The 13,664-nt window shown below is 45.8% G+C and overlaps 1 protein-coding gene across 4 annotated transcripts in view; it reads left to right on the top strand.

The window, feature by feature from the left end:
* The window catches only part of Shroom3 (shroom family member 3), a 173,206-nt gene that overhangs the window by 143,569 nt on the left and 15,973 nt on the right, over window positions 1-13,664 (top strand). For all 4 annotated transcript variants that reach the window (XM_015499268.2, XM_048784815.1, XM_048784816.1 and 1 more), the window contains 3 exons: window positions 258-3,477; window positions 7,580-7,653; window positions 11,446-12,333. In XM_015499268.2, the coding sequence (XP_015354754.1) occupies window positions 258-3,477; window positions 7,580-7,653; window positions 11,446-12,333 (4,182 nt within the window). The remainder of the gene's footprint in view (window positions 1-257; window positions 3,478-7,579; window positions 7,654-11,445; window positions 12,334-13,664) is intronic.

The following is a 13,664-nucleotide window of genomic DNA, read 5'->3' as shown; positions in this document are numbered from 1 at the left end:
GGCCACATGCCTTCCTCTGTGCCCCTAGCAAGCCTGGGTGATTAATTAGAGGCACATAGGCTACAGAGTTGGACAGTCAGTCCTAGTGATGACACAGAAGGAAGCTGAGCAAGGCCCAAATATGGCCCTTTATACCCACCCTTCCAAAACCCAAACATCCTGCACAAGAGTATATTTATAAGCTGGGTCCTGTGCCTGAATGCTACTAAATGATAACTACTTAATGGTGCTGACTGCTTTCTTACCGTTTGTTCCAGCTCCTCTACAAGTGACCTCTCCAACTACGACCATGCTTATCTGAGGCGGAGCCCTGACCAATGCAGCTCCCAGGGGAGCATGGAGAGCCTGGAGCCCAGTGGGGGATACCCATCCTGCCATCTTCTTTCCCCTGCCAAGTCCACCAGCAGCATTGACCAGCTCAGCAATCTCCATAACAAGAGAGACTCAGCATATAGCTCCTTCTCTACCAGTTCTAGCATCCTAGAGTACCCACCCCCTGGCATCTCTGGCCGTGAGCGTTCAGGCTCCATGGATACTGCTTCTACTCGAGGTGGCCTCCTAGAAGGGATGAGGCAGGCGGACATTCGCTATGTCAAGACGGTCTATGATACCCGGAGGGGAGTCTCAGCAGAGTATGAGGTGAACTCTTCAGCCCTGCTTCTTCAAGGTAGGGAGGCCCAAGCATCTGCGAATGGTCAGGGCCATAATAAATGGCATAGTGTTCCTCGAGGCAAGGGAACGCCATCCCCGTCCTGGAACCAGCAGTGCCCCAGTTCCTTGGAGACTGCCACTGAAAACCTGCCCCATAAAGTGGGCGCACCCCTGCCCCCAACTCGAAGCGACAGTTATGCTGCCTTTCGGCACCGTGAGCGGCCCAGCTCCTGGTCTAGCCTTGATCAAAAACGGTTCTGCCAACCTCAAGCAAATGCTTCAGGCTCCCTGAAATCATTCATAGAGGAACCACTGCATACTGTACTAGAAAGGAGTCCAGAGAACAGCCCCCCAGTGAAGCCTAAGCATAATTATACCCAGAAGGCCCAACCTGGCCAACCGCTGCTGCCAACTGGCATCTACCCTGTACCTTCCCTGGAGCCACACTTTGCCCAGGTTCCCCAGCCTTCTGTGAGTAATAACGGCATGCTGTACCCTGTACTGGCGAAGGAGAGTGGATATACGGCTGCTCAGGGAGCTTGCAACCAGATGGATACCTTTGATGAGAACGGGAACCAAAATGGAGCTAGCAGGCCTGGGTTTGCCTTCTTCCAGCCCCTAGAACACGACTCACTGTCCCCAGTGGAGAGGAAATCAGAAACTACAGCCAAGTATGTCCCCTACAGAGTTCATTTTTCTTCAGTGCCTGAAAACGAGGAGGATTCCTGCCTGAAGAGACATGTCACACCTCCCCAAGGCAGCAGCCCACATCCCAATGAGAGAAGAAGCTCCCATGGCGACAAACCAAGTTCTAACCGCCACAGCCTCAAATCCCCTCAGGCTCAGGTTTGGCAAGTGGGTGAAGACAAGAAATCTTCCAGGCCCCCAGAGCCCTGGGAGGGCGATTTCCAGGAAGAAGACTATAATGCCAACCTCCGGCAGAAAGTAGAGAGAGACAGCTTAAGCCAGAACCTGTCAGGGAACTTTGGCAGGACCAAGACAGCCTTCTTATCCCTCCAGAACATTCCAGAGAGTCTAAGGAGGCAAAGCAGCCTGGAAGTAGGAGGGGGGCCCCAGGAGGGTTACCCTGGTGGCCATCCCACTTGTGGAGTTAACACTAAGGTGGAGGACCCCGGAAGGAAAGCTGTTCTTGACCACAGGGCCCACCTGGACAGGCCAATTTCCTACCAAAGGCCTGAAGGGAGAACCGGTACCTCAACCTCTTTCGCTAGTTCAGACCCAAGGTATGAAGAACCGGCCACCCCACCACACCAACAGACATCCAGTCTGGGCCGGAGGAGACTCAGCTCAGGAAGCACCTCCACCCTTCAGGGCTTTCAGTTCAGGAAGCCCCATTGCTCTGTGTTGGAGAAGGTTTCCAAAATCGAGCAGCGAGAGCAAGAAAGCTACAGAACCCCGAATGTGGGCAGCCCCACGTGTGGTCCCAACTACAGGCCCACTAGGACAGTCCCAACCTCCAGTACTTCTGGGAATGATTTAGAGGAGACAAAAGCCAGCATGCGTTTCTCGGAGCCTGCTGAGCCTCTAGGCAATGGGGAGCAGCACTTCAAAAACGGGGAGCCTAAGTTGGAAGAGGTTTCCCGGCAGCCATGTGGTCAGCAGCTGAGGAGAACTGCGGAGGGCAGCAGTGGCCCCCTGCTCCGAGGCAGTGAGCCCCTGAGGCCGGACACTCGCCTACTCCGGAGCCAGAGCACCTTTCAGCTCTGCAGCGAGGCCGAGAAAGAAGCTGTTTGGGCAGACGACAGACCCGGCACGCCTGAGTCGCCCCTACTGGATGCACCCTTCAGCCGCGCCTACAGAAACAGTATCAAGGACGCCCAGTCCCGCGTCCTGGGAGCCACCTCCTTCCGACGCCGGGACCTCGAGCTGGGTGCCCCTGCTGCCTCAAGGCCCTGGCGTCCACGGCCTGCCTCGGCCCACGTGGGGCTGCGGAGCCCAGAGGCTCCCACGCCAGCCTCCACCTCCCCGCACACCCCACGGGAGCGGCATAGCATGACCCCGGCCGAGGGAGGCCCAGCCCTGCCCGCGCCCCAAACGGCTCGCAGAGGGGCGCGTCGGCGCCTGACGCCTGAGCAAAAGAAGCGCTCCTACTCGGAACCCGAGAAGATGAACGAGGTGGGGATCTCTGAAGAGGCTGAGCCTGCGCCCTTGGGCCCACCGAGGAAGGGGCTGCATTTTCCGGAGAGCACTGTCGCCGACCGGCGCCGCGTCTTCGAGCGGGATGGCAAGGCCAGCACCACGCTCTGCCTGTCGGGGCCGGAGCTGAAGCAGTTCCAGCAGAGCGCTCTGGCCGACTACATTCAGCGCAAGACTGGCAGGCGGCCCTCCGCCGCCGCCGCCTACGGGTCCGCTGAGCCTGGGCTGCGGGAGCGCGCCCAGAGTGCCTACCTAATGGCCGGCCCCTCGGCACCCGAAGGCCCCTGCCTGGCCTTGGCCTCCAGCCTGAGTTCCCTCCGGGAGCCTAGCATGCAGCCCCGCAGGGAAGCCTCCCTTCTGCCTGCGGCCGCAGAGCGGCACCGAGGATCCAGAGACCGCAGCAGCTCCTTTGCAGGTGGCCGCCTCCTTGGGGAGCGGCGACATGGGGACCCCCAGACCCAGAGGGAGCTGCGCAATGGAGCTAACAGCGGACCAGGGGGCACCCAGAGGATGGACAAGACCTCTCGGGGGCCGTCTTCCTGGGGTGCAGTGGCCGGGAGGGCCGGGAAGTCCATGTCGGCAGAGGACCTGCTGGAGCGGTCAGATGTCCTATCTGTCCCTGTCCATGTGAGGTCCCGGTCGTCTCCCACGGCAGACAAAAAGCACCAGGTAGGTGCAGCCATCAGTTATTAGCCTAGGATTGTCCCTTTGCCCCTGGAAAATTTAGTGGGGGTTCTCCTAGCCCCATTGCTCACACGTTGTTCAGTTTTCCTTTTAAATGCAGAAAAGTAGCATTTGTTTTCATGAGGGTTTTTTCCCTCAGTGCCTTCACCTGTTTCCTTTATAGATTCTTATGGACAGATACATAGAGATATAGGTAGATATAGATAGCTATCTTATGGAGTTGTCTCTCTCTCTCTCTCTCTCTCTCTCTCTCTCTCTGTGTGTCTGTGTGTGTGTATATCCATATCCCTCATTTTAAGAAGTTGCCCACCTCTCAGTGCAAGAATACATGGTGAGGAAAAGTTAGGAATTATTTTTGTGTGTGTGTTTTGCTCTCATTCCTTGGTTTCATGGATAGAGACTATGAATATTTTGAAGTTTTTAACTTTGCACCTTCTGTGTTTCTTTTGCTAGAATTATTAACATTGATTGTTATTGGTTATTGAGTTCCTGGCCCACACCTAAGTATGTACCTGGTCTTTAGCTGTTTTTACACTTTACAGTTATTATCTCAATCCTCAAGATAATTCTCTGTAGTGTGTTGTCCATATCAAGCCTGAGTGTGTATGTGTCTCTCCCCCATCCCCCATCTGTGCTCTATCCTAATATGATTGGGAAATCAGACTTTCACAATCTCACATCAAAGCACTTTCTTAATAAAGGCTCCAAACTATCCAGAGATTATAAAGTGCTTTCCTCTGGAAATTTTAAGTATAGCTAGAACCAGAATCTGGGCACTCAGAAGAACCTGGCAAGAAGCCTCTTAATTTCCACAATGAATTCTTAGCCCATCTCAGGCAGTGCTTTCCCCAGAGATCACATGGCTCCCTTCCCACCTAAGGTTGGGAATTCACACAGCCTGACACCTGCTCAGATATTGGGCAATTCAGGGCCTCTCCGTAGCCAGCTTGGGATTTTTCTGAAACATGCAGCCTCCCATTTTCTGTCCTTTTGATTCCCCTTCATTTGAAGGGTATAATTGCAGAACAAATAGATATTAGTGATGGAGCTTAAATGCATATCAGACTCTTGCCTGTTTCCCCTTACTTTCTGTGAAAACTTTGGAAAACCTAACCTTTTTATAGTGGGTGGACCCTGCAAAACTGCAGAAAAATATCCAAAATTTCTGCTTCAGAGACAGAAATTTATACCTCTTCATTGCATATATTAAAATATAAACAATAAAAAGAAACCATTTAGAGAAATATGAATCCTGGTGGGAATTTGTTTCCAAGTGCAAAAGAGGACTCTTTTCTGGTTCACACTGAATTTGGGAAGAACTTCACATTTACTGGAGATGGTGTGACAAACATTACTTAATTGCTGAGGAAATTGCTCAGTACATGGCACCACAATGTTGGATGTAGGTTTGATTCTGTGGGATGCAGCTGCTAAGTCCTTTTTAGCACCTCTCAAACAGCACATAAACTTAGGCATAATTAACAGAAGTGACTTTCAACAAAATGCAAAGTCACCAATAGCTAACAATGATCAAAATTTTACTATAGTTTTTTAAAAACTATACTGTTTTTAAAAAGTAGAATTAATTTTCACATCTATGTGATGAGGTACATAACTATTGTTATCTCTGCTATAAAAAAGGGAACCAAGGTCCAGAGAGGTACAAAATTTGCCCAAGGTAGTAGGGAACAATGTTTAGACCCCATACTGACTGACACCAGAGTCCTTAAGACACCATACTAGACTGTTTCCTTGAATAAAGAAAGGCAGAGGTGGGGAGAGGGAGGTTAGAGTTAAACTTAAGTCTTATATATGAAAATATCAGCGAATGAAAAGATTTCATTTTAACAATTATCAGTTACTATTGCTTACATTTAAATAAGATTTTCATATGGATTTTGAATTAATTTTAGTAGACACTTGGAACCAATAAGCTAAAGTAGACAAATATTGTCATCTTTATATTTTATCAGTCACAAAGACATTACAATGTCTTAACTTAAAACCTGAAAAAAGAGTAAGGATTGGGATTCAATAGACTTTAGGTTTATTCTTAAGTGTGCTAAGAACTGGTGAATTTTAAATCAGTTTTGAGATAACAGAAATCAGATACTTAACAAGTTGGTATAAATCTATGCCTGGTGTTTCTTCCATAACCACTGCTTTTCCTTATATTTTCCTAACATATTTGTAAGCTTCTTACCAGTTTACAGAAAATCAAGTTGTCTTTGGCGGTGAACATATGCCCAGTCAAAGCATGAAACATAGCAGGGAGATATCCTCCTTGAGCTTCTACTAGGTTGGGAAGGCATTTTCTTTCTGTCCAAGTGGTATTTTGATAAGAAGTTTAAGGAATTCTCCTGGTAGCCTGTTTCTGGATCTAACTTCCTTTATTTTATGCATAGCCACATAAATATCAATGTAAGCTTGACATTCCAGGGACCAAGTCGTATAAATACAGAAGTCATATACATTCTTATACTGGAATGCAAACAATATAATATAATATTAAAACATATTTAAACTTTATTGCATTAGGAGCTCAAATGGAGCAAAGCGAGTATATTCATGTCAACAAAGGGAAGAGTGGTGGTGAAAACTTTAAAAGCACCATAAGTTTTCATGGAGTGCAGGAATTCCCATTCCATATGATGATATTTGAGGGAGTCAGAACACATGGAATTCATTTTTCTCAAAACATTCAATTCTGATTGTATCCATCCCAGCCACCATTTAACCTCTTGAAATTTCACAGGAAGATCTTGGACTTGAATCCTTGCTTCTCCATTTATTTAACTGTGGGCTACATACTTCTCTGAGCTGTAATTACACCCCTTCCCATTGTTATAAAGATTAAATTACAAAAGAAATGTCAAGTGCCCTGATATTCCAATCACATAATCAGTGGATTGCAAAGTAATTGGCAGAGAGTGCCAGAGAGTCTGAGACCCAGTATAGGGTAGCTACAATTATTAACATACCCAGGTGTTTTTACTGCTTCTACTTACTACCACTTTTGATTCTTTTTATTGCTTATTATTAGTACTTATACCACTGACCCAGGGGAAACAGTGAGAAAGAGAGTGAAAAAGCTCTTTGGACAGAGTAAATGTTAAAATTATTAAAATTTAGAGATTATATATGGACCTAATATTTTTAATACTGATACTGGGGATTGAACCTAGGGACATTCTGTAACTGAACTACACCCCCATCCCTTTTTATTTGAGACGCAGTCTCACTAAGTTGCTAAGACTGACCTTGAATTTGCTATCCTCCTGCCTCCAAGTAGCTGGGATTACAAGAAAGCACCATTGATCCCAGCTTAATTTTTTTTTTACCAGTGTTTTATTATAACTGATTGAGAGTTGAATGTATCATCATCAATTGCAACATCATCAGCATCATGGACCAGTTCACATGGGACAGATTTTATACTATCAATTTTACACTTTATTGACCCTTCAGGACACCAGGATATAGTCTTAAGTATATATGTATATATGGGCCTGTCTATTCTTTTTTTTTTTTTTTGGTTGGTCCTATCTACTCTTAAAAACTGCCCTCTAAAATGTCTGAGTTAATGATATCACATGTGCATGCAATTTTTTCTCAGAGAATTTACTGTAACCTGATTACAAACCAGATTCATATCATTTCTGACCATTATTTGGAATGTTTGAGATTTTTGCAAAATTCAGTTACTATCCTTATCCCATATTTCCGTAAGATGCTTGGCCCATTGAATTCATTGTCACTATCATCATTATGTTTCCAGTATTTTAGTCATTTTGAACTCAGGAGGCAATTGTTATTGGATGTCTTTTACTTGGGAAGCATCCTTGTTGAGTGCTCCTGGTAAGACAGGCAAAATTTCAGATCCTGTCACTTTTGATGCAGTGGGATTAATAATACCTCCTGGAACTTTGAGAATTAAATGAGAAGGTATATAAGAGTGCTGTCATGGTGCCTGACAATGATAGGTCTCCAATAAGAAAGTTTTCCTTCTCCTTTCTACCTCTATTCCATTGGTAAATTTAAACATCTGTTTATTGGTGATAATCCTGTGCCTTTTCTGTGTTTCAAGGATGTTCTCCTGGGGGAAGACAGTGGCTTTGGTTTCGTGAAGGACCCATGTTACTTAGCTGGCCCTGGATCTAGGTATGTATGTGTAACTATGATGCCCTTGCCTGTGAATACTGCTGGAGTTAAAACTACTCCTTTCAATAAGAAATTGAATGTGGTGTTGTGATCTTGCCTAGTGTCATATGCTGCCTTTTCAATTTGTCTAGGCCATGGGGACTTTTTTACTTTGGGTTATAAATGACTTTTTCCTAAAAACAACACTTGTTAAAAGTGGGGTTTGAATGTGTGCTATTGAGGAAATATCTGACTTCTGACAGGTTTGGCATCAGAATGATTAATGGAGATGTTCCTCTCAAGCACCATGGCTCTCATTCATGGGGCCTCATCTGTGTGCAGAGGATCAGGTCTGGTGACTAAAGTGCTAAGGAAAGAATGGACAGTTCATGAAAAGCATCACAGAGCAGGACAAACTCACAGGAGGCACCTGAACTAATAAACTCAAAATCATCATCTTTAGATACAGAGATAGAAAGTAACAGGCAAGTCACTTAAAAACAATTTGCCTTCAAGATCATATCTCCTAGGTAGAAAAATAGGAACATGGTAGAAATTTCCAGAGATATTCCCTGAAGCACGTCTTATGTATAGTTTTAGTGCAGCATTATAGAGCTGTATGCTACAATTACTACTAATAATAAAACCATTTCAACATTTTTCATGTTTTTTCATACCAGTTTCTTGATTTTTTTTAGTCCAGTCATTGTTTCTCTGTCCTCAATAACTCAATGCTGTCACACAGAAGCAGCCAGCATGACCGGGAAATGGGTATTGTTACCTACTTTAAAGACAAAAGCAGCATTCCCTGGTATATGCCTTTGCTTTGGTAGCTATGTTGAAAGGGAGGAAGGAATTCAAGGTGAGGTTGAGGCTTTTGATTAGTTTGGTGCATTAATTAAAAGCTGGATACAAGAAAACTAACAGGGAATTAGAGCACTGCTAAAAGAGACTGGTTTGAAGTCAAAGGTGGGACTAAACAACAAAAAATCAAGTAACCCACCAAGCATGGTGGCACACACTTGTAATCCCAGCAGCTCAGGAAGTTGAGGCAGGGGGATCGCGAGTTCAAAGCCAGCCTCAGCAAGGCTCTAAGCAACTTTGTGAGACCCTGCCTCAAAATAAAAATGAAAAGGGCTGGGGATGTGGCTCAGTGGCAAAGTGCCATGGGTTCAATTTTTGGTCCAAAAAAATAAAAATAAAAAAATAAAGTAACCCTATTTAAAAGTGGGCAGAGGACTTGAATAGACACTTCTCCAAAGATGTTACATAAATGGCCAACAAGCATATAAAAAGATGCTCAACATCACTAATCATTCTAGAAATGCAAATCAGAACCATGAGCTATCACCTCACACCCATTAGGATGGCTACTATATTAAAAAAAAAGTGTTGGCAAGGTTGTAGAGAAATTAGAATCCTAGCACACTGTTCATGCATCATTTTACATTAGTGCAACAGTATGGAAAACATCATGGAGGTTCCTGGAAAAATTAAAAATATAATTACCACATAATTCAATAATGCCCCTCCTGGGTATATGTCCAAAAGATTAAAAGCAGGGTCTCAGAGAGATACTTGCACAACCACGGTTTGTAGCAGCTTTCTTCACTATTCTTAGTAGAAACAACTTAATCATCCATGGATGGGTGGATTTATAAACAAAATATGGTAAACACAGACATTAAAGTATTATTCAGTCTCAGGAAGGAAATTCTGTCGCATGCTACAGCATGGCTGAACCTCGAAGATGCTATACAAAGTGAAATAAGCCAGTCATAAAAACACAGAAACAGAATACAGAACAATGATTACTGGGGGCAGGAGGAAGGGAAGAATGGGAAGTTGTTAATTGGTATAGTTTCAGATTTGAAAGATATAAAAATTCTGGAGATATGATTTACAACAATGTGAACTTTTTTTTTTTCCTTTACACATGGCAGGCAAGCACTCTACCACTTATACCCTCAGCTCATGAACATATTTAACACTACTGAACTGTATACTTAAAAATGCCAAAGTTGAAAATTTATATTGTAGTTTTTACCATAATAAAAAAAAAATTATTTTTTAATGTGAAAATCTTGCTCTCAAAATTCATTCTTGAATATTAGGATTCATGGATATGGATCAAAAGATTTTATCTAAGCCCCTTCACACCTGATGATAAAAGGGACTTGGGCAAAATCTTTTTTTTAACCATAGAATTTGTCCCTGAGAAAAAAACAGCAATTATCATGAAGAATCGTGGTAACTATTATCTTCAAAAACACAATTATAATCTGGGCACAATGGCACACACCTGTAATCCCAACTATTTAGGAGAGTGAGGCAAAAGGATCGCAATCTGGTAGGCCAGGCTTGGCAATTTAGTGAGACCCTACCTCAAAATAAAAAAGTAAAAAGTGCTGGGAGTGTAGCTCAATAGTACTGAGGCCCAGGGTTCAGTCCTTAAAACCACAAAAATAAACAAATAAAATATATAACTTTTGTGAACCAGAGTTAACACAAACTAAGCTCAAACATAAACTGAAAGCAAAGTTCATTAGACAGGACCTTTAAAGGATAATGTCATGTGAAGAGCAGAATAGCTCATCTTAGGTGTGGAGGGGTTCCTGATAAACTATCTTCTTGAAGGGGTCTGTGATGGAAAGGGGGGCTTGCATCTGAGAGAGAGATGGACTCTTTATTCAACCATCTGCATCTATAACAAAGAAAAAAGGCTTGAGAAGAGCTAATTTGGTCTTTGCGGTCTTTCCCTTCCATATGCTGCATTATCCTCGCCTGACACGTGGTTTTGTGGCAGACCCCGTACCACTGCTCTGATGTGGTCTGATATGGGACCGAGGCACTGCTCCTCATAGGAGTCAAATCTGTGAAATGAAAAGTGCCATCTGCTCTCCAGATTTCCTTGCAGAGCCAGTCAGGGAAATACAGATATGGAATTCACAAACGATGGATGTGCTGGAGCTTTCTTTCTTATCCTCACAGTAACTTTTGCCTCACCGGCAGGCAGTGCTGCAGACTCCATTTTGTCTCTTCCTTCATACACAGTAACGAATGTATCTGGAATTGTTGGGTTTTCTGTGGCAGCTAGAATCTTGGGCTCAGTATGGGGTAGAATCTTGGGCTCAGTATTCAGAGCTGTAACCCTCGTGTTTACCCCGTTGCAGATCACTCAGTTATTCAGAAAGTTTAAATCACCATGCACCATGCTTGCTTATTATGTCAGTCTTTGTTTCCAGAGGTAATGCTTAGTAGCTCCTTAGGTGAGGCTCTCCTCTCCTTTTTATTTTTCATCTTAGGAAATGAAAACACTAGGAGATTCAGGGACAGTTATAAATAAAACCTTCAAGTCCAGCAGCCCGTGCAGGTGCTCTCCAGGCAGACCTCTTCCTTGGGGTCCTCCTGGGGGAGAATGAGGCAGCAACCTTTTCCCCCCGGCTCCAGCAGCTGTTTCTCAAAGTAGTCCTAAAAGGAGCTGAAGAAGTGTACCACGTATTTCCCTCGATGTCCTGCAGCCTGTGCTCCAAGGCCACCTTGTGTGTGTATGTGTGCAGGCAGCGGGGGGTGAGGAAGGGTTCATAACAGGAGATGCCATGAACGCAGGCTGTTCCACACGTGTTCCTGTTGGGGCTTATGCCTGTCTGATACTTCAGCCTGGTTCTGTTTACAAGTAGCCACAGGAAGAAGTATGCAGCTTCTTATTGGGGGGTGGGGGGGAGTTCTTCCCATCAAATGTATTTCTTGTCTGTATAACGAATCTTGGGCTCAGTATTCAGAGCTGTAACCCTCGTGTTTACCCCGTTGCAGATCACTCAGTTATTCAGAAAGAGGCCGAGAAGAGATGCCATTGTCAATTCACCATCCTACCGCTCGTTGGGGTGGCTCAGGCTGCAAAGCAACTGGTGGTTCCTCAATTGCTAATGAGTGTCCTGGAGCCCTGGACCATCCAAGGCAAGCCAGCAGAATGTCTTGCCCCAGGCCACTACCAGTAGGAACACAAGGGCATCTCATAGATGCCAGCCCTTCAGCCCTGACCCCGCTCAGCTCCCCTCTGCCTCCATCCATTCCCTCTAGCTGCTGCTCACAGCTTGCCACTGATCAGCAGACTGCAAGGGATGGGCAGGCAGGTCGACAGCCTGTTCCTCCCTATGTCCCTGTGGTCACCCACAGAAGCAATGGTCACACCCTGACCCAGCCTTCCAGTCCAAGAAGCTGTGAGTTCAACATCCCAGAACATGGGGTAGAAGAGGGAGCATGGAAGAGAGTCTCCCTGCCTCAGCGGCCACCACCTTCCCGAGTAAAATGGGCCCACACGGTCAGAGAGGACAGCCTTCCTGAGGAAGCCTCCTCGCCTGAGTTTGCAAACCTGAAGCACTATAAAAAGCAGCCTAGTCTTTCAAGTTCATGCAGCACTTCTGACCCAGACACTCCAGGGAGGATCTCTCTCCGAATATCCGAGTCGGTCCTTCAGGCCTCCCCACCACCTCGGGAAGACTATGATGACGAAGTGTTTGTGAAGGACTTGCGCCCCACAGCCACCTCTAGCCCTACATCTGAAGCTCTTCCCCCACCCCCACCCCCTCCACTGAGCCAGGAAACCCCAGTGAAATGCTCGGATGACTTCCCCCCACCTCCTCCCCAAGCTGTGCATGAGGCGGCGCTGGACAGCGAGGCTCAAGAGGGTTCCAGCAGCAGGTGAGAGTGGCCTCTGGGTAAGGCAAGCCTTTGGCTGAGGAGGAAGAGGGTTTCCTTCATTAATAGAAGATTCTCATGTCCAGGTTTTGCAGATCCTTCTGTTGGCCTCAGGAGCACCCTGGGATGGAGATATTTTCATACAAACTCAGCTCATGAGTTGGCAGAACTGCCTTATTTGTTGTCCTTGGGTGGTAGTTATGCTCTTGTTTATTGGATACCAAGGGATGAGTAGTGAAAATGAAAGCCAAAACCCAGGGGGCACATTTCACTTCCATGAGTGTAATAGGTTGAAGGGGTCTAAATAAAGCCCATTCCCCTTCCCTGGCTGAGTTCTGAGTCAGTTAAATAAGACAAATTAGGAAGGTGTATAGAAGGCAAAATACCACTTTTTTTTTTTTTAATGGATAGATGAACATTGAACAGTATGGCTTCTGTCTGAATGTAAGGGTGTCTTCTGATACTGAACCCCCAAACTAAGCAGGCTTACTTTCCATGCTTAGACACACACACACAGTGTGGAGGCAGCTGCTCTGTCCAGAGGTAACCCATGTCCACAGAAAGGAATAAAAAATAGAGCTAAGCTGGGTATGGTGGCACACACCTCTGATTGCAGCACTCTGGAGGCTGAGGCAAGAGGATCCTAAGTTCAAGGCCAGCCTCAGCAACTTAGCAAGACCCTTAGGAGATGTGGCTCAGCGGTTAAACATCCCTTGGGTTCAACCCCTCCTGGTACCAAAAATAAAAACAAAAAGAATAGAACTAAAGGTCAGTGATGCTGAGGTAAAACCTCCTCTTGCCCCAGGCCACTACCAATAGGAACACAAGGGCATCTCACAGATGCCAGTCCTTCAGCCCTGACCCTGCTCAGCTTCCCTCTGCCTTCATGCATTCCCTCTAGCTGCTGCTCACTCACTGCCAGAGCAGGGAAGGAGCATTCCCAATACATAGGCCCTAAGACAAGCGATCTCTCAGAATCCCCAAATACAAAACGAGGGTAGCATCCTCTGAACACCACAGAAATGACTTACTACCACTACCTCCTCTTCACCTCAGCCTTTTAGAAAGCTCTGGAATATAATAGCAACATTGCCCAACATTGAATTCCTACTGAATCCGTCTCCCTCAGGAGATGACAGCCTTTCTGGAACCTACTGCTGTACTTGGGAGAAGGTCCTTTAGAACCCCATGGTTTGGGGGAGGATAACCTCAGAAAAGTGACGCTTCACCCCACTCCTAATATGGGAAGCTGCAGCCCTGAGGCAGAAAGCCTCTCCCTCGCTCTTCCTCCACACTCTGTTGACTCTTCTCTTGCCATTCTCCCCCCCCCCCCC

The sequence above is a fragment of the Marmota marmota genome, unplaced genomic scaffold, assembly GCF_001458135.2.
Source record: "Marmota marmota marmota unplaced genomic scaffold, marMar, whole genome shotgun sequence".
NCBI lineage: Eukaryota > Metazoa > Chordata > Mammalia > Rodentia > Sciuridae > Marmota > Marmota marmota.
This window is presented reverse-complemented; position numbering and strand designations above follow the sequence as displayed.